Raw genomic sequence first — 18,820 nt, forward strand, 5'->3', positions numbered from 1 at the left:
TATAGTGCACCATGGATTCTAATACAGTAATGGAAGGAAAGAAAAAAATAATACAGGAAAAAATAGGAAATTATAGAAGCATGATCAGAGAGAAACATCAATTCCATTACTTACTTGTGTGGTTCTCTTAACTGGAAGGAGTCACCCACCTTTTGTAGCCACAAAAGAAATCAAATGATAAGATTTTCAAAATATATACTTTGCTGATTGATAATGTATTGTTCTTATATAATCCCACTCTAATCCTGGATTAATGGGTTATTTTCCCATACTTGCCAAAACTTGTTAGAAGCCTAATTACAGAGTTTTGAGCTCCTCCCCTCTTACATTAGGAATACCCCCACAGGAATCCAGTTTCTTTCCTACAAGCCAGGAGCTTGTCTTCTCTGCTAGTCACCTCAAGCCAATGCAGGACTTGGAATACGTGGGGGTTCGCTTCCACACTGGTGAGGACAAGGTGTTACTGCTCGTGTCATGTCATGAGAAGTTGTGCCAGGTGGTCAGGCCATTCCAGTATCCTGATGACGGATGCCAGTCTCAGAGACTGGGGTGCTGTCTGTATAGGCATTCCTGTTTAGGGATGAGAGGAAGTGATCAATCGCCAGGAACTTCGGGCGAGTTGATTGGCTCTCCTCCATTTCAAGGGTTGTCTCCAGCATTGGGCCATCCGTGTCTTCTCTGACAATGCAATGGCAGTGGCTTACATCAATCGCCAGAGAAGCACCAGGAGTGCCTCCCTGAGCGTAGAGGCCCAGCTAATCTTCTGGTGGGCGGAGAGAAACCTCATGACGCTTTCAGCTGCGCACATGGCTGGAGTGGACAGTGTATCTCTGTTGTGAGACTCTGGGCCCTGGGGAATAGTCCCTGTCCCAAAGAGCATTCGACTACATAGTGGAATGCTGGGGTCGCCCCACGTTTGACCTCTTGGCATCAGTGACCAAAATGAAAGGAACTCAGTTCAGTTGATGTCATGAGGCTGGCAGTGAAAGCTTGGATGCTCTGATTCAGTCCTGGCCACGGGTGAGCCTTCTGTATGTCTTCCCTCCGTGGCCCGTGATCAGGCGTCTGTTAAGAAGAATATCAACTTACAGGGGTCAGCTGATCCTCATCGCATCCGACTGGCTGAGGCGCCTGTGGTATGCTGACCTGGTTCAGCTTCAGCTCCCATGTCATCCTTATCTCCTCATGCAGGGCCCAATTATGCTGAAGGATCCGAACCACTTTAGTCTTACAGCCTGGCTTTTGAGCGCACGGACTTAATTAGCAGGTGCTATTCAAAGCTGTTGTAGCTAGAAGTCCACGGTGGCTGTCTACGCTAAGGCTTGGAGATGATATCAGGCGTGGTGTATCCAGAAATACAAAGATCCATTGGTTCTCAGGATTCTGGAGCTCCTTCAGGATGGCCTGACAAAGGGCCTGGCTGTGACTTCTCTCCGAGTCCAGATTGCTGGTCTCTCTTGTGTGGACCCTAAACCCCTGAAGAGCTCCCTGGCCACTCATCCAGATGTCATCCATTTTCTGCGAAACGCTCTGAGGTTTTTCCCCCACTACAGCTCCCCTATCCTACTTGCAATCTCAAGCTGGTTCTCCGGTCTCTAGCTCGTCCACCATATGAGTTTCTGGAGCAAGCATCCTTAATGTTTTTCTGTGACCATTACCTCTGCCTGCAGGGTTTCTGAGCTTCAGACTCTTTCCTGCCGCGATCCCTTTCTGCGTATTACAGGTTTCGGCATTGATGAGAAGGAAAGGACCATGGCAAAGAGTGTGGATCAATGGAATAATTTTGATCGCATATCATGTCAGTCAGTAGTCAAATTGTTGCATGCTTGCAAGCCAATGGTGTCATCTGGAGACCAATGTTCACCAAGAATGTTGCAGGCCTTGTAGATAGAGGTGATTCCTGTGATCACACAGATGATGAACTTGAGTCAGGGATTGGTCCCGCAGATATTAAAGATTTCAACTATTAAGATATGAAGTTAGGGATGGGTAAGCTGACAAATTATAGGCCAGTTGCGTCACTACCAGTGTTGTTGAAGATCCTGGAAAAGTTGGTGCATCTGCAGTTAGATCGCCACTTACAGGCAAACAATATCTTGGATGTCCATCAATATACTTTTCGGTCCAGAAACACTGATAGTATCACTTATTGTTGAGGTCAGATGTGGATTTGACCATGGAGAGGAATATATCATGGTGTCTCTGGATATTTCTGCCGCATTTGATACCCTGGACCATGATATTTTACTGGACTGTATTTTAGCCTGTGGGTTAGGTAGAACAGTTTTGTCGTGATTCATGTTATTTCGCCAAGGATGGAGACATGAGGTGTATGTACAAGGAGGAATGTCATCTCAAATAGAAGTAGAAACAGGTGTACCACAGGGTTCGTCGCTTTCAGCGGTGCTGTTTAATGTATACATCATACCGCTTTACCATTTTTTGCATAACCTTAAAGTGTCATACAGGGTATATGTTGATAACCTATTCTTCTTCTTCTCCAAGGGAGAGTCAATGGAGTGTGCAATTGATGGGTTGGATTCTTTTATGATGTGAATCAAACATTGGATCGCCAATAAGTTGATGCTCAATGTACAGAAAACAAAAATGCACCTAGCTTGAGTATCACAGCCAGGTTCTTTGCCATCAGTCCAGATCCTTGATTCAGTGATCTCATGGTCCCCAGAATTCTGGTACTTAGGGATAATTCTTGAGCCTCAGTTGTCTTTTAGGCAATGTGTGTTAAATCTTATCAGAAAGCCTATTTTAAGCTACATCTTTTGACTAGGCTAAACTGCTATTTGCCTTGGAATGACTATAAAATGGTTCTTCAAAAAATAGTATTGTCGACAATGGACTACTGCAACATAGTGTTTTTGGGCTTGCCTCAGACTGTGTTGAGTTCTTTACAGGTAGTCCAGAATTCTACCATTAGAACTCTGTTTAGGTTGAAAAAACATGATCTTGTGTCTGAGCTCTATTATAAGCTTTACTGTTGAAAATTGAGTTTCGAATCCGATATAAGCTTTTATTTTTGACCTATGAGCATACAGGGTCGTGCCCCTAGATACATGGTCCAGTTTGTAACCTTATACATTTCCCTACCACAATTGTGCTCTTCGACACAGGGTGACCTGATGATACCAGCAAGGAGTGAGGCCAGATTGCAGGCAGTCAGGACATGCTGTGGCTGGTGTACTGATGCTATAGTGTGGAAAAGAATATGTAATTATCCAGTTTCGAGGATGTGAAGGATTTTGGTTTATGTATTTATATATTTGGTTTATGTATTATTTGTATGTTATGTATTATTTGTATGTTGTGTATTATTTGTATATTATGTATTATTTGTTTTATATTATTTTATGTATTTTTTACATTATTTATTGTGTATGTTATTTTGTGCTCCACCTTGATAAACAAACAAACACTGTTTCTTTCTTTTGAAAGTGGTTTCGGCTTTCCTCGTTAACCAGGAAGTCCAACTTCCCACTTTTGTTTCTTCTGGTTTAAGGGAGCAGGACTGGATATTGTGGTCCCTGGACATGCACAAGATCCTGTTGCAGTACCTGGAGGTTAAGAACGAGTTTCATCTCTCCGACCATTTCTTTGTACTGGCAGGTCTTTCCTGCAAGGGCAGGCCAATGTCCAAGGCCAACTTCCAAGGCCACCTTTTCTGGATGGATCAGTATGGACATTGCCTCTGCTTACATAACTGCTGGTAAGAAGCCATCCCTTTTAGGGCGGGCTCATTCTAACAGAGGCATCTCGTCCTCTTGGACAGAATTGTTGGCGATCTTTTTGGAGATTTGCAGGGTCGCTACCTGGTCCTCCTTCCATACTTTCACCAGGTTTTACAAGATCAATGTGGCGGCCAAGCAGGATGCTGCTTTTGGTTCCTCTGTCTTGGCAGCAGGCTCATCAGTTCCACCCTGACTCTCTGGGACTGCTCAGTTACATCTCACCAGGAATACAGTGGGATTGAACAAGAACAAAAGATTAGGTTCTTACCTTTGCTAATCTTCTTTATCCCTGGACAAGCAGGCAGCATATTTCGACATGTGGGTGATGTCATCTACAGAGCCCAGTAAGGCCAGTGCTAAAAGTGTACTGCCACTTTAAACTTTATAGGAAGTTTCGAGTCTGCGCACATGAGAGTGCCTTCCTGCCAGATGTCAGCTCAGTCAACTTTTTCTTCAGCCCTTTGGCTCATTTTGTGTTTCTTTTCTTTTAACATTACTGTATTTTCTGTCTTCGATTCTTTTAGTCAAATTTTTTGACGTTTAACAATTTTTTCTTACTTGGGCCTTCAGGCCATTTGGCTATGGGGATTTTTTTCCTTTATATGTTTTTTTCTCTCGGTTTAGCAATCATTGCATTTTTTGACCTTGCGGCTGAGATTTTTCCTCTCATGTTGAGGCATTCTAGTGGGTTAAAAAAGTGCACTCGTTGCCAATGGCACATATTGATCACTGACCTGCTTTCAGTGTCTAGGGCCAGAGCATTGAGTAGACGCTTGTATCCGCTGTTCTACTATGCAAAAATACTCCCTTAAGGCTCGATGCATCCAACAAGAGAAGCGTTTTGGTATGGCCATGGCCTCCGGTGACAAATCAATGCCATTGGTACTGACAGTACCAGCATTGACACTGCCCTTGGCGTAGTATTCGGTTCCTGCATTGGTTAAGCCTGCTAAGAAGCCAACATCTCAATCAGTGTTGCAGGCATCTTCAGCATCGACACCATCATCGATCTCCTTCAGTGCAGGCTGTGTCTCCTTTGGGGCATGCTTCCTCATCGAGGTCACCCACCTCCTGACACCCTGCGGCACTGTTGGTACCGGCTGTTGAGTCAATGGTACTGGTGCAATTCTTCCAGGATCAACTTAAGGAGTTTTTCCAAAGGGAGCTACCTGTGCTGTTTAAAGCACATATGGCATCGGTGCTTGCACCGGCCCCTTTGGTACTGGCCCAGCCTGAGCATGGCACATCGAGGCCCCATGGTATCAACCATGGCTCTCCTAGTAAATCTCAAAGGACATCAAGATCCTGCAGTACTGATCCTCGCTCTTCAGGTAAATCCAAGAGAGCATCGAATGGTACTGGTTCTCATTCACCTCGACATAAGTCAAGATTTACACATTCTCAACGTCAAACTTCTTCCTTTTCATTTGACTGGTACCAGAATCATCGTAGGAGTTTTTCTCGACATTCAAACTCTCATCAAACTCCGCAGACCAAGAAGCATCAATCTCCTTCTTACAGAGTCTTCTGGAGTTGCAGAGGTTGATTCAGATCTCTCTGTTCACACTGATACTGATATTGAACCCATGTTACCTGCTCCAGAGGCGGTATGACATCTCCTCCATTTACAAGGCGCAGATCGCTTCCAGAAGGATTATTTTTCACTAAGTTTATCAGGCAGATGGGGAAAGCTTCGTGAGAACTGACTGCAGCCAGCCAGCATGTAGCGGAGTGAGATCAGGCAGGAACGCGGTAAGCTCGTTCCTGCCTCATGCTCTGCTCTGACGCTCAGAGTTCAGCTTGGGAGTCAGCAGAGGGAAGGGCAGGATTGCTGAAAGCTCCTGCCATACAGCACTGGATAGCAGCATTTTAAAAAAGGTACAGGGGGTATTCGCTCCATAAGATGCACCCTTATTTCCACCCACTTTTGAGGGGGAAGAAAAAGTGTGTCTTATAGAGCGAAAAATACGATAATCTATAGTATCTAAGGGAGCAGATAACTCTAGTGAAATAAGATGAACTGATATAGTTTAGGGTAGTTGTCAATCCTATCAAGGAATGTTCTGTTGAGTGATTATGTCTGAAGCCGGTCTAGTTTGGATGCAAGACTTTAGTTTTCTTGATAGTACCCCCGTCTCAGAAAAATGAGGGATTCTACTCCAGCTATTTCCTAATTCCAAAGAAGACATGAGGTCTTCGTCCTATTCTCGACCTCCTAGCGCTGAACAAACACTTGGTCAAAGAAAAGTTTTGCAAGCTGTTTCTGGGGACTCTTTACTCAATTCTAGAATGAAATGATTGGCTGTGCTCTGTAGACCTCAGAGACCTATACTCACATTTCTATATACCTGGATCATAGAAAGTTTCTTCATCTTCAATAGAAAGTCTGCCATTCGGCCTCGCTTCATCTCCAAGAATATTCCTGCCGGTAGTTTTTGCGGAGGGTGGGGATCGGTTGCCGCTAAACTTATCGTGGCAGGGAGATCCCTTGCCTCAATAAGTTCAGTGGCAACCCGATTCTCTAACCAACACCTGCGACATGGACGTCGGTTAGAGAATCAGGTTCTTAGGTGGGCTTAAGCGCGATTCTGTATAGGACGCCCATGTGCGATTCTCAAAAGATGCTTAAGTGGCTTCTGAGACCGCACGTCCTATACAGAATCCAGGCCAAAATGCCTAGTAGTAGTAGCAGCAGCCCTGTGTAAGCACAAGTTTCAAGTGTTTCCTTATTTAGACGATTGGTTGATAAAAGTTGCATTGCCTCCTGCAGTCCATTCAGCTACACAGGCGACTATAACTCTTCTATAGCTTCTAGGATTTGCAGTCAGTTTTCCAAAGTCTTATCTCCAACCATTTCAAGTGCTGGAGTTGTTTGGAGCAGTGCTCAGCACGACTCTTTTACAGGTTTTCTTGCTCTAACAAAGACATAACACTTTACTTCAATTTTGCAATCATGTGTCCACTCTATAAAACATCTCAGCAAGACAAATGATGAGGCTCATGGGTCTCATGGCATCCACAGTTCATGTAACCCCCTTTACTCCGCTTCATCTCAGATAGCTCAGTAGAGCCTGACATCTCAGTGTCCTCAGGCCACGTATTCCTTATCCCTATGGATCAAAGTCACCTCATCTCTTCGTCGGTCTCTTCAATGGTGGTTGAAACTGACAAATCTTTCCAGAGGTTTGCTCTTTCACATCTTTCCACATCAGAGAGTACTCACGATGGATGCGTCCATGTATGCATGGGGAGCTCATCTAGACGGCTTTTGAACTCTGGGTATGTGGTCTGCTCAAGAGAAAACTTACCACATCAACCTGTTAGAGCTGCGGGCAATTCGCAATGCTCTTAAAACATTTCAAGATTGTCTTTTCATCCAAGTCCTTGTTCGAACAGACAATCAAATAGCAATAAAACTATATTGGTAAACAAGGGGGAACGGGCTCTCTTCATCTTTGTCAAGAGGCCGTATACATTTGGAACTGGACAATTTCTCGAAATATATTTCTCAAAGCGATATACATGCACAAAGGAAATAAAATCCCCAAGCTGACAAATTCAGCAAATTTCTTCATCTGCATGAGTGGATTCTCAACTCCAAAGTTTAACACCACTTATTCTCACTTTGGGGGGACTCCTCACATAGACTTGTTTGCGTCTCCTCACAACCACAAATTACCTCAATTCTGCTTCAGACAGTTCTCTCCTCATTGCCTAGAAGCGGAGGCGTTTCTTTTGGATTGGTCACACGTTCCTGTATGTGTTTCCGCAAATCTCTCTAATTCTGAAGACACTAGTCAAACTCAAACAAGAATCAGCCATCTTGATGCTCTTAGCTCGGTGGCCCAGACAACCTTGGTCCTCTCTTCTACTTCAACTGAGTGTCAAGGATCCAATTCCATTACTGATATTTCCATCTCTACTCACTCATTCAATCTGCAATCTCTTCACCTAAAGCTTGGTACCTCTCAACCTTACTTCATCAGATTTCAGTCTTTCTGAACCAGTACAAGCCATTATAGTTGTTTCTAGAAAGCTGTCTACTCAGCATTGCTATCAACTCAAGTGGACACGCTTCACATTGTGGTGTAATCTCCATCACCTGGATCCATCCACATATTCTATTCCTTCCGTATTGGACTACCTTCTCCACTTATACAACTCTGGACTTAAAACTACTTTGGTTAGAGTTCACCTCAGTGCGCTATTAGTGCTTACCATGCTCCTTTCTACAACAAATCTTTAGCCACTCATCCACTTGTTTCCTGTTTTATGAAAGGACTCTTGAACTCAAAACCTCCACTAAAGTTGCCTCCAGTCATCTGGAATCTGAATGTAATCCTCAAAAGTCTGATGAAGCTTTCATTTGAACCTATGGAAACCTCTCATCATAGGTCTCTCATTTGGAAAGTGGTCTTCTTGATCTGTATAACTTCTTCTCACGCTGGTTTGCGACCTACCTTTTACAATGTTTCATCACGACAAGGTGGTTCTCATAACTCATCCTAAATTCCTTACGAAAGTAGTCACCAAATTTCACTACCTGTTTTCTTTCCAAAGCCTCATTCTCATCCTGGAGAAACAGCTCTTCATACATTGGAATGTAAGTGTGCCTTAGCTTAATGCATATAAAGAACTAAGCCCCACAGCTCTTCTCCTCAACTATTTATCTCTTTTGATCCTAATAAATTAGGTCTGCCAGTAACCAAACTATTTCCACATGGTTAGCGACCTGCATTTCCTTTTGCTATGCTTGGGCTAGGCTGCAGCTCAAAGGGTGTGTTAACAGCACACAAGATCCAAGCTGTGGTAGCATCAGTGGCATTTTTGCATTCCACTCCCATTAAAGATATTTGCAAAGTAGCTACTTGGTCCTCAGTTTACACATTTATATCTCACTACTGTCTAGAATCCTATTCCAGACGAGATGCTCGTTTCAGCCAAGTAGTTTTACAGAATTTATGTTCTTCCTAAAGGCCAATCTTCCTCCATCCAATTCAGTAAGCTAGGGAGAGAACATGCTGCCTACTTGTCCAAGGATAAATCTCAGTTACTTACCGTAACAGGTGTTATCTGGGGACAGCAGGCAGATAATTCTCACATCGGTCCCTCCTACCCTGGTTGGTTTTTAGCTTGCTTACAGAGCTGAGGAGCTGCGAGCTGACGTCAGGCAGGAAGACACTCGCGCTTGCATGGTGCGGGCAGTCGTAAAACTTCTTAGAAAGTGTAAAGTGACAGTACTGTCCATACCAGACTCTGTGGATGACATCACCTATATGTGAGAATATCTGCCTGCTGTCCCCAGATAACACTTGTTATGGTAAGTAACTGTGCTTTTTGTAAATCCACATTCTATTCCTGGAACCCGCCCTTTGATTTCCTGATTCTGCTTTCACAAGTACTGGTAAGCTGGATTTCTGTTTTCTGACCAGCCTTTATAAGAGTGCCATCAGAATGGGTTTAGCACTTAGTTTTGGAGGGGGTGGTCCCTAGTTCAAGTATACCCTTTTGACAGTGCAGGCTATGTCTCCTTGTAGCACTGTTTTTTGTTGTTCAGGTTCCTAATGTTTAATGACCTGTTTCAATTGTTGCTGTTTGTTCTAAATTTCTTGTTATGAGCAGATTAGACTTATTTGTCAGGGAGTGTCCCCGACTCCCCATACTCCTCTATTTTGCCTTTGCCCTCTATAGAAGTTCCAGGCTGCTTTGTCACAGACTGGATTCCTGAGGGGCAGTCCTGAGGTAAGAGGAGAGGGACTCAAGACTCTTTGTAATGAGGCTTCCTACAAGCTCTGGCGAGTATGGGAAAATAACCCACTAGTTCAGGAATAGAGTGTGAATTTACAAGAAAGAAGATTAGCAAAGGTAAGGACCTAATCTTTTGTACTCTTACATTGGGAATTTAAGAAAGAAAGTGGTTCCCATTTGAAGAACCCTAGGACATAGAAGCTAAACTACTTTCTGTATTTCTAGGTTTCACAAGAGATCAGGAAAAATAAGAATCTTATGGTCATGAAATAGCTTATCTCAATTTCTAAAATACAATCTGAATAAATGGTCTTTCTTATGATTGTTAACCAAAGTAGCCATCAGAGAAGCAGATTGATCACTTGTTCCAAAGTTCTCTTAACAAATCCAATGAATTTGCAGATGTCTCATCCAAGGAATCAACTGGACCGCGTTTCTTTCCTGGCAGATAATAAGCCTGAATAACTGCTAGAAATGTTTCTTCTGTTAAACTTCTTACAAGAATTTCTTAAACATATCTTTGGGAGTAACACTCATTTTTAGGGCAATATAGCAGTCATAAATTAGCAATTCTAAGAACATTATCTATGCTTTCCATTTTTGAATAAGTCAAAGTAAATCAAGGCTACTTGTGGTGTTTGTATCCTTGTTACAAGGAAACGAGATACTTCCCAAGACTTGGAAAGTAGAAAACAAACAGCAAAGGAAGACTCTGGTGCTCGATATCTTTTATTAATATATCATGATATATTAATAAAAGATATCGAGCACCAGAGTCGTCTTTCACTGTTTGTTTTCCACTTGTATCCTTTTTACGTCATTTATTAGAATTTCCAACCGAAGATTGCAGTGCAATTAATTTTTCTTCTTGAGATTGTATCCTGACTTCTAATTCCTTAACTTTTAAAAATCTTGAACTGCTGGTAATAACATTTTTGCTACATCTGTGATAGCCAACCATATGCTATCAAGAGAATTATTAGCAGGTCTTTGTGGGAAAAAAATACTAGAAATGTTAGAAATGCCCATTTCAGACCCAGTTAATCTTTCTTGCCCAATTTGTTTTTATAGTTCCTCCAGTAGATGGGTCTAATTTTCTCTCCAGGGGTGTTTCCCTTGTTGCTCCTGCTCTTATGAATTGTACCTAAACTTCAGTATCTGGGGTATATACCTCTCCCACAACTACAGTAGCTGCTGGACTTTCCTCCAGCAAACTCCAGTCTTTGAAATGAGAGGACCATGAAGATTGTGGCTGCAGGGACAGAGGTCTCATGTCTGAACTCAGTGATATTTCCAGCCCCACAGATCAATCTTGACCACTTGGGAAGGTTCAAATGACCACTGTGCCTGACTCTTGCATATGTTCTTATCCATGGATGACAATTGTGTCAGTGGGGCCTGATTTAGGTACAGTTGAGGTTTTAGAGAGCTTTGGCTGTTGACTTCCCTTCCTTTTCCTATTGAAACTGGATAGATACAAGGTAAGCATCTGCAGAGCTAGATCATGCTGCTGCCATCTTGGAATCTTGTATATGCCTGTTGATCTATATTTGTTTCACATTATGCTGGATAGTAAGAGAACTGAAAAAGATTGTGTTTTGCTGGGCACCAAAACCAATTATCTAATATTATAGCAGACCAGTGCAACACTGAGATTTCACTGAAACATTCATGCCTAATAAAAATCTGCACACACCTTGGAGAGGAGAGGTATGTAAAATACATTGTTGCTATTGTGTTTGATAGATTTTTATAAATATAAAGAAATCAAAATTATGTATTATATTGTATTCTTTTATCATATCTCCTATTTTTCTCCACTTAGCAGTTTGTCATTTCTTGCTTTCCTCAGATGGCATACTCATGTAGTTCATGGGATCTTTCCTGGTCCAAGAGCTGGAGGGGCATCTTCTTTGAGATGTGCCCTCAGAACTGCTTATTGGTTGGCAGTTGTCCTCCCTCACTAGGTCTGAGTGCACCCCTTCTGTGGGATCCCCTACCCTGCAGCACAGTGTTGAGCCAGAGGACTGGCTTCTTTATGTATGCCATTTATTATTGATATTTTATGGTGTATCATCCTTTGTGATATAACTCTGTAGTATCATTTATTGCACAGTTTGATTTTTCTCTACTCATATTTCAGTAAAATAATAATTGAACCTATATTTAATTTTAACATTAGTTATTTATAGTGTAGTTGACAGTTATTCTGATACTTATAACGAGTTTTAATATTTAATTAAAAAATGAGAACTTTTCTAGTAATATAAAAAGAATGATGGCACTATCTTAATTAGGACTAAAGTGACTTTAGTTAGCCTCTGACTTACTGTAGATCTTCAGTATTTAAATTTTTATGTCCAAGGTAAATTTTATGTTTGTATATAGCTTATATTTAGCTATTGTGTACATTTTAATGATGTGAAATGTAAATCATACCATATCCCATGAGCTTGTCTTGCTGGGGGAGACTGGATGGATCATTTAGGTGTTTATTTGCAGACATCTACTATATTTACTATAGTCAAGCAAAAATATGCTCTTCCCTCAGAATCTACTCATAATAATCTGCCAAGGAAAAATGGGTGCTTTGATTATATACTTTTTCATTTATGGTTGACCACTAGCCAATGAGATTACAAACCTGCTTTTCTACAGATATCAAGCATGTAGCTGTTAGGAGGTTTTGTGAAGTACTGTCTTGTAAAACAGATTCATAATTATGAACAGTTTTGCTTTTATAGAAAAAGGTACAGTATAAATCAGATTTGTCATATTTTAACTGAACATGAGAATTAAGGGCCTGTTTTCTAAAGTGCATTAAGCAGTTAATAGGGGCCCAGGAAAAACAGTAACCATGAGCTAAAAAATCCTGTGCCTACTGCTTACTGTGTTGTTTGACAAGTTAAGAGAATGGGCAGGATAGTGTTTGCATAACTTAATACACCAGCTGTCATTGCTGCTGCCCAGGTCCAAATTGGCAACTCTATTTTCCTAGCAGTAGTCTCACAGTTTAAACCTTTGTGATAATTACCTTAAATTAAAACTACCACTATGGTCAGGATCGCTATTTTAAACCCAGGTGGCACCAGGGCAAGAACATACAGGAATTGCTCATGCTTTTACACTGAAACATCAGAAAAACAAACTGGTAAGTGCTGGGGGCATTGGGATTGTTTAAGAATGCTGATAGCCTGGAGTGTTGACTGGGAGTTTGTGTAGAAGTGATTGTGATGCTCAGCAGAGCTTTTTTTTTATGCAGCAGGCTATGCTAAATGCATTTGCAGATAGCATAGATGCATTTACCACTTTAACTGCACTGTCTGACTTGTGCAGTGACTGCAGGTAGATGCTGACCACACCCTTGATAGTTGCTGCACAGGCTGAATACCTAGTGCACATTAATGTCTATAAGGACAAACAGGACATAGTATCTCACATGTGGGTGCCCTCATCTATGGAGCCCCAGTGTGGATGCTCCCCAGCATACTGATTGTTTCAGAAGTCTTTGGCAGGCATGCTTATCCGCCCGACTTGGACTGGTCTTGCAGTTTCTCTTCATCTGTGGAGTGGTATAAATGTGTAGCACTTCTTTCATCTTGAAGAGGTTTTGTTTTTTTTTTTTTAATTCTTTATTCATTTTCAAAATTACATTAAGTGTTAAATATATTTATTCACATTGACAATAAATACATCACTTACAAACAATCATTGGTACATTACATAAATTCTTATCTCTTCCCCTTTCCCATCCCTCCCACCCATATATTCCATTATCATATAGAACAGGGGTGCCCACAATTTTTGGGCTTGCGAGCTACTTTTAAAATGACCAAGTCAAAATGATCTACCAACAATAAAATTTAAAAAAAACACAACGCACACTGTACGCATAGAAAATGTTAATTATCATTTCTATTCCAGGGTTTTTCAAAGAGGTCAAAGCAGATGACTCTATGCACTATCACCTCAGTAACAACCATACAAAAATAGACAAATATACCCCCCTCCCTTTTTACTAAACCACGATAGCAGTTTTTAGAGCGCAGGGAGCTGCGCTGAATGCCCAGCGCTGCTCTCGACGCTCATAGGCTCCCTGCGCTAAAAAAACTCTATTGCGGTTTAGTAAAAGGGGACCTTAGTGTAAAATATAGACAGCAGATATAAATTGAGACACATTTCGATCACTAAATTTAAAATAAAATCATTTTTCCTACCTTGTCTGGTGATTTCATGAGTCTCTGGTTGCACTTTCTTCTTCTGACTGTGCATCCAATCTTTCTTCCCTTCTTTTAGCCTGTATGCTTCCTCTCCTCCACACCTCATTCCCTCCCCCAACTTTTCCTTCCTCTCCCCTGCCCTTTCTTTCTCTCTGCCTCCCTTTCCTTTTTTTCTGTTTCTCTTCTTTCCTTCTGTCTCCCTGCCTGCCCTTTTTCTTTCTTTCTTTCTCCCTGCCCTCCCCCAAGACACTGCCACTGCCATCGGGGACCCAAACTGCCATCGGGGACCAGGACCCAAACCGCCACCAATAACAGGCCCGAAAGCCGACGCCAATAACACGCCCAAAAGCCGACGCCGCCCCAACCTCTCCCTGCTTCGGCCGACCAGCATCGCGAGGAACTGTTGGGGGAAATGCTGCCGGGTCCTGCCTTCGCGGAAACAGAAAGTAGGCAGGACCCGGCAGCAAGAAGAGGAAATGCTTCACTAACCTGTCTCCCGCCTTAGCCCGTAGCGAACGCTTGCTTCAGGGCTCTCAACATGTGCGTGCCGGCTTCCCTTCTCCCCCCCTCCCCCTCCCCGGGCATAACTTCCGGTTTCGGAGGGAAGAGAAGAGAAGCCTGCACGCACACGTTAGAGCCCGGAGCATAAGTTCGCTACGGGCTGAAATCTCCAAGCCGGTTTTTTGTTCAGCAGCGGCAGATGACAGCTGGGCGGACCGCCCAGCTAAAAGGCCCTAGGGAGAACACTGGAGAGGAAGGCTGATCGGCCCGTAGATCAGGACGGCAACACGAGTGCGATCGACTCGAGTTGCCTTCCTGAGCTACTGGTCGATCGCTATCGACGCGTTGGGCACCCCTGATATAGAACATGTAATAATAAAATTCCCCCCTCCCTACATCTTGAAGAGGTTTTTGTTGTTGGCCTCCCATTCTCTTTTATTTCTTTTTGTTTCTCTTCCCTTTATTTCTTTATATTTTTCAGCTTTTTAAAGGTTTCTTTACTTTTCCTGCAGCATGCTGAGGCCTGAGCTCCCAGCTTTTTTTTTTTGTGAACTTTATTTATTTTTTTTTAAACAATTTTAGCTATTTAGTTTTTTATTCATTCTATTCTGCCTTATGCCAAGGTAGAGTACAATAAAAAAAAGAAACAGTACAAATACACGTCAAAAATGAGTTTGCTGTGCCTATTCCCCCCTTATCACCTTAGCTTAGGTATTTGTTGGAGTTTGTTTTATTGAGCACTTTGGAAGTCCCAGATAGATCACATGATAGTAGTTCAGGTGATTTAATATGTTCAGCTAGACCATAGTACAGAAATCTTATGGATGCAAATAAGATCTTGCTTGGTATGTTATCTTCAGTTTCACTCAAGCCATTGCTGCTACTGCTTCAATTTGTGACTATGCTGTATATTAGACATTAGATGTAGTTTGCAGTTTTACAGTTTAACTCGATATACCGCTTTACTTCCTAGGCAATCCAAGCAGTTTGCAAGGAAAAATAAAACAAAAACAAAAATGGAACTCCATTGATTGATAGGACAGCACACACAAAGTTCATAAATGTCAGTTTAGACCAGTGGTCTCAAACTCAAACCCTTTGCAGGGCTGCATTTTGGATTTGTAGGTACTTGGAGGGCCGCAGAAAAAAATAGTTAATGTCTTATTAAAGAAATGACAATTTTGCATGAGGTAAAGCTGTTTATAGTTTATAAATCTTTCTGTTTGGCTAAGTCTTAAGAATAATATTGTAATTTATAGCTAAAGAGACATAGGATCAAGAAAGTGTTTTATTTTACTTTTGTGATTATGATAATAGGACCTGGCGGGCCGCATGTGGCCCCCAGGCCACGAGTTTGAGACCACTGGTTTAGACAATATAAATTGAAACCATTAAAGATTTCACAACTAATTAACTTTTATAATCAACAATAGCATCCATGTCCCCTCTATGCTGACTCCCAGGAAGTGGAACACAAAAAGCCTGTTGAAAAGAATAAGCTTTAAGTAATCTCATAAAACACAATGATTACTCATCCTGAAGCTCTTTAGAAGAGCACTCCATAATGTAGGGGTCAATTTTAAATGAAAACAAGTGAATTGACCCAATGACCTCCACAAATAAATCCAAGAAGAAACAAAAAACAATGTGGCAAACCACATAAAAACCTCTAGGACGTAATCCGCTGAAAAGCTTTGGACCCTGGGCCCAACACTTTCTGTGTTTCAACAGAATGTCTTCTTCAGGGGTCCTATGAATAATATTATACTGAGTTTCATGCCATAGTATCCTGTGTGTGTAAAGGCATCACTAAGATAGTACGTGATAATTGAAATGAATGAGATGCCATGCTTAATGTGGTATTGTGCAGAAATGAAAGATGTGATGACTGGTGGTAAGTTACATCAATATGTGATTGGAGCCAGTGAAATTACGGTGAGGAAGTGCTGATAAGATTGCAGCATGTAAGAAAAAGGTGGAGACCCAGTAATTAGGTGGAAAGAAATGTGACAAAGTGCCTAAGATTATAGTGACGCTTGAAAAGAAAGTAATGACACTAAAAAAATAATTGTTTCCGATTTATGTAGAAACCTAATATATGAGTCACCTGTTGTTTTCTCAAACAATTGTGTTACTTTGGGTCTTTTTTAATGTCTTCCCCAACAGCAGATCCAATTATATTTGATATATTCAATCTTATAAGTTATATATTGATTTTTCAATTGTATGGACCTTCTGACTGTATCCGGGCACCATGCTGCTGGTTGCTATACTCTTCGTCAGTCCAATCTTTATTAAAGTGCTTTTTATAAAATATATTGTCTCTAAAGTGTTTTATTTATGTATTTTATCATTTTATTTTTTTTGACTTAATAATTTTCCTATTACTCATGTTAGCACTGTCTACTAGAAGAACGTCACTTAACTTAATGGTGATCTGTTCTTCTTTCACCTCTCCCGACATGCATATTTCAAAATGAAACTTTTCTTCAGGGTCGAGGTAAACGTTTGTGGGAGCTAGTTCAAACTTGAATCAACTGAATCAAAATTGTTTGAGAAAACAACAGGTGACTTATATATTAGGTTTCTACATAACTCATCAATGGCCTTGGAAACAATTATTTTTTTAGTGTCATTACTTTCTTTTCAAGCGTCACTTTAATCTTAGGCACTTTGTCACATTTCTTTCCACCCAATTACAGGGTACTGAGGCTATAGCTTCAACCACTGCGCCACATACTCCTCCACCAAATGAATTAACAAAATTATAGTTTAAAATCAGATTTTAGGATTAGAGTGTAAAGGAAACACAAGGGGGGGGGGGTTCTAATTTTTACAGTATGGTAGTTTCTTGCTTGGTCTGTCTTTCTTTTAAGAGGGGACTTTTAAATTCCTAGCCTGTGCTGCCCTTTGCCTTGTTCTGCCCCTTTTCCCTCCCTTTCTTCTTGAAACATACATACAAGTAAGAATTTTATTTTTCCTTTTAAATGTGTAAGTTTTGTAAAATAGTGTTGTTCATCCATAGAAGAGTGCATCTGTCTAATACATTTTTCAGTTATCAGTGTTGAAGTATAGCTTTGAAATAAACCCTTTGAATGTGGCATTAGTATGGTCTTGCTTTTGTCACAAGGCTCTACATTTGCAGAATTATCAGTTTTCAAATGTTTAGCATTTCCATGCATGCGGCTAACTGAATAATGCTCTGTGTCATTGATAACGCTTCAGAACTTTGCAATGGAAGATGTATGTAAAGAAAGCTGGTATACTTTGAAAGTAAAGAGGAAATATTGCATATGACTGAATGAAACAGAGTGTTGTTCCTTTCTTACAGCGCTGCCAGTGTCTTCTGTGTAGAAATGTTTCTCAATTTTGTTTTTCCTTTCTCTTGTTTTCTGTTTTCTCTGTTGCTGCTTTTTTTGTGACACAAAGCTCTCATTAGTCACTCTTTTTTCCCCTTCCCCACTTCTTTTTCTTTCCTTTTCTTAAAGCCATGAGAAGCCGATCCATTGGTGAATGTGCCCTGCCATCGGCCTATATACGCAGTGCTAAAAGTGCTCCTGTTCTGATCCATTCTTCCAAACCCTTCCTGCCCGATATTGTTCTCACTCCCCTTTCTGATGAGCTTTCAGGTAGTGCCACCTCTGCTAATTTCTGCACCCCCTTTATCACTTTTCAAACCTTTCTGCTTTCAAATTCTACTAATCTATTTATATTCCTGTAAAGTTAAAAGAAATAAATTTGGCAAAGGGGGGAGGTTGGAGGGGAAAAATTTTAATATGTTCTCATTCTGTGGTCCTGAAAGTGCTTGAAGTTAGTGCTGTGCCAATTTATATTGTAATTATACTTATGAAAATTTTTGGAATGTCTGATCTTTTTATTTAACTGAATGATAGTATAGCTTGTTGTGACGTTCCTTGACTGCCATTAGAGCTGATGGCATTTGTTCTTTGTGTGGCATTTTTGTTTCTGTACTAAAACAAAGTCGACTTGCACATTTCTGATCAGAAAGTATTACTAGTTCTTGGCCAGAGTTCCCTATAAGGATAATCGATTGAAATGAAAATGGCTCAGATAAAAATGTTGAAAAAGCCTATGTCAAGAAAAAATAGTAAAAAAGAAAAAAGGTCTGCATTCAAATATTGTTACTGTATGTATTTTATTTCCTTTCTGGTTAGGGTCTGGCTCACTTCTCTATTCCTGAGCTTTTAGTTGCTCCACCCCTTATTACCATTTGTTATATGTTGATTCCAAACCCGAATCATTATAGGCTTCCATTCTTGGCTTAGTAATTAAAAAAACAAAAATGGATCACCTTATAAGTTATCCAACCCACAACCTATATCATAAATAGAAAAAAGGGGGTATTAAGGATAATTTATGTGTTACTTGCTTTAAGAAGTTCTTTTGCACATTAGTGTCCAGCTTCCATGTTATAATTTTAATATAACACTTCTGTTAACCCGCTCTTTTTAATCATTTAGATAATACCCTTTTAAACAACAAACTCACCCCTGAATCCCTATAAACGGAGGTTGAAGTGTCATAAAAACTGCATTGTTCTCAGTAAAGAGACCTTTTATAACTTAGATGTTATTTCAAGTCTTCATC

General features: G+C 40.9%; 1 protein-coding gene across 9 annotated transcripts in view; it reads left to right on the plus strand.

The window, feature by feature from the left end:
• The window catches only part of RALGAPA1 (Ral GTPase activating protein catalytic subunit alpha 1), a 678,446-nt gene that overhangs the window by 151,477 nt on the left and 508,149 nt on the right, over nucleotides 1-18,820 (plus strand). For 6 of the 9 annotated variants that reach the window (XM_033952521.1, XM_033952520.1, XM_033952524.1 and 3 more), the window contains one exon: nucleotides 17,701-17,841. The exons of the other annotated variants lie outside the window; for them this stretch is intronic. In XM_033952521.1, coding sequence (XP_033808412.1) covers nucleotides 17,701-17,841 — 141 coding nt within the window. The remainder of the gene's footprint in view (nucleotides 1-17,700; nucleotides 17,842-18,820) is intronic. 9 annotated transcript variants of the gene reach the window in all.

Source organism: Geotrypetes seraphini, chromosome 7, assembly GCF_902459505.1.
Source record: "Geotrypetes seraphini chromosome 7, aGeoSer1.1, whole genome shotgun sequence".
Taxonomy (NCBI): Eukaryota; Metazoa; Chordata; class Amphibia; order Gymnophiona; family Dermophiidae; genus Geotrypetes; species Geotrypetes seraphini.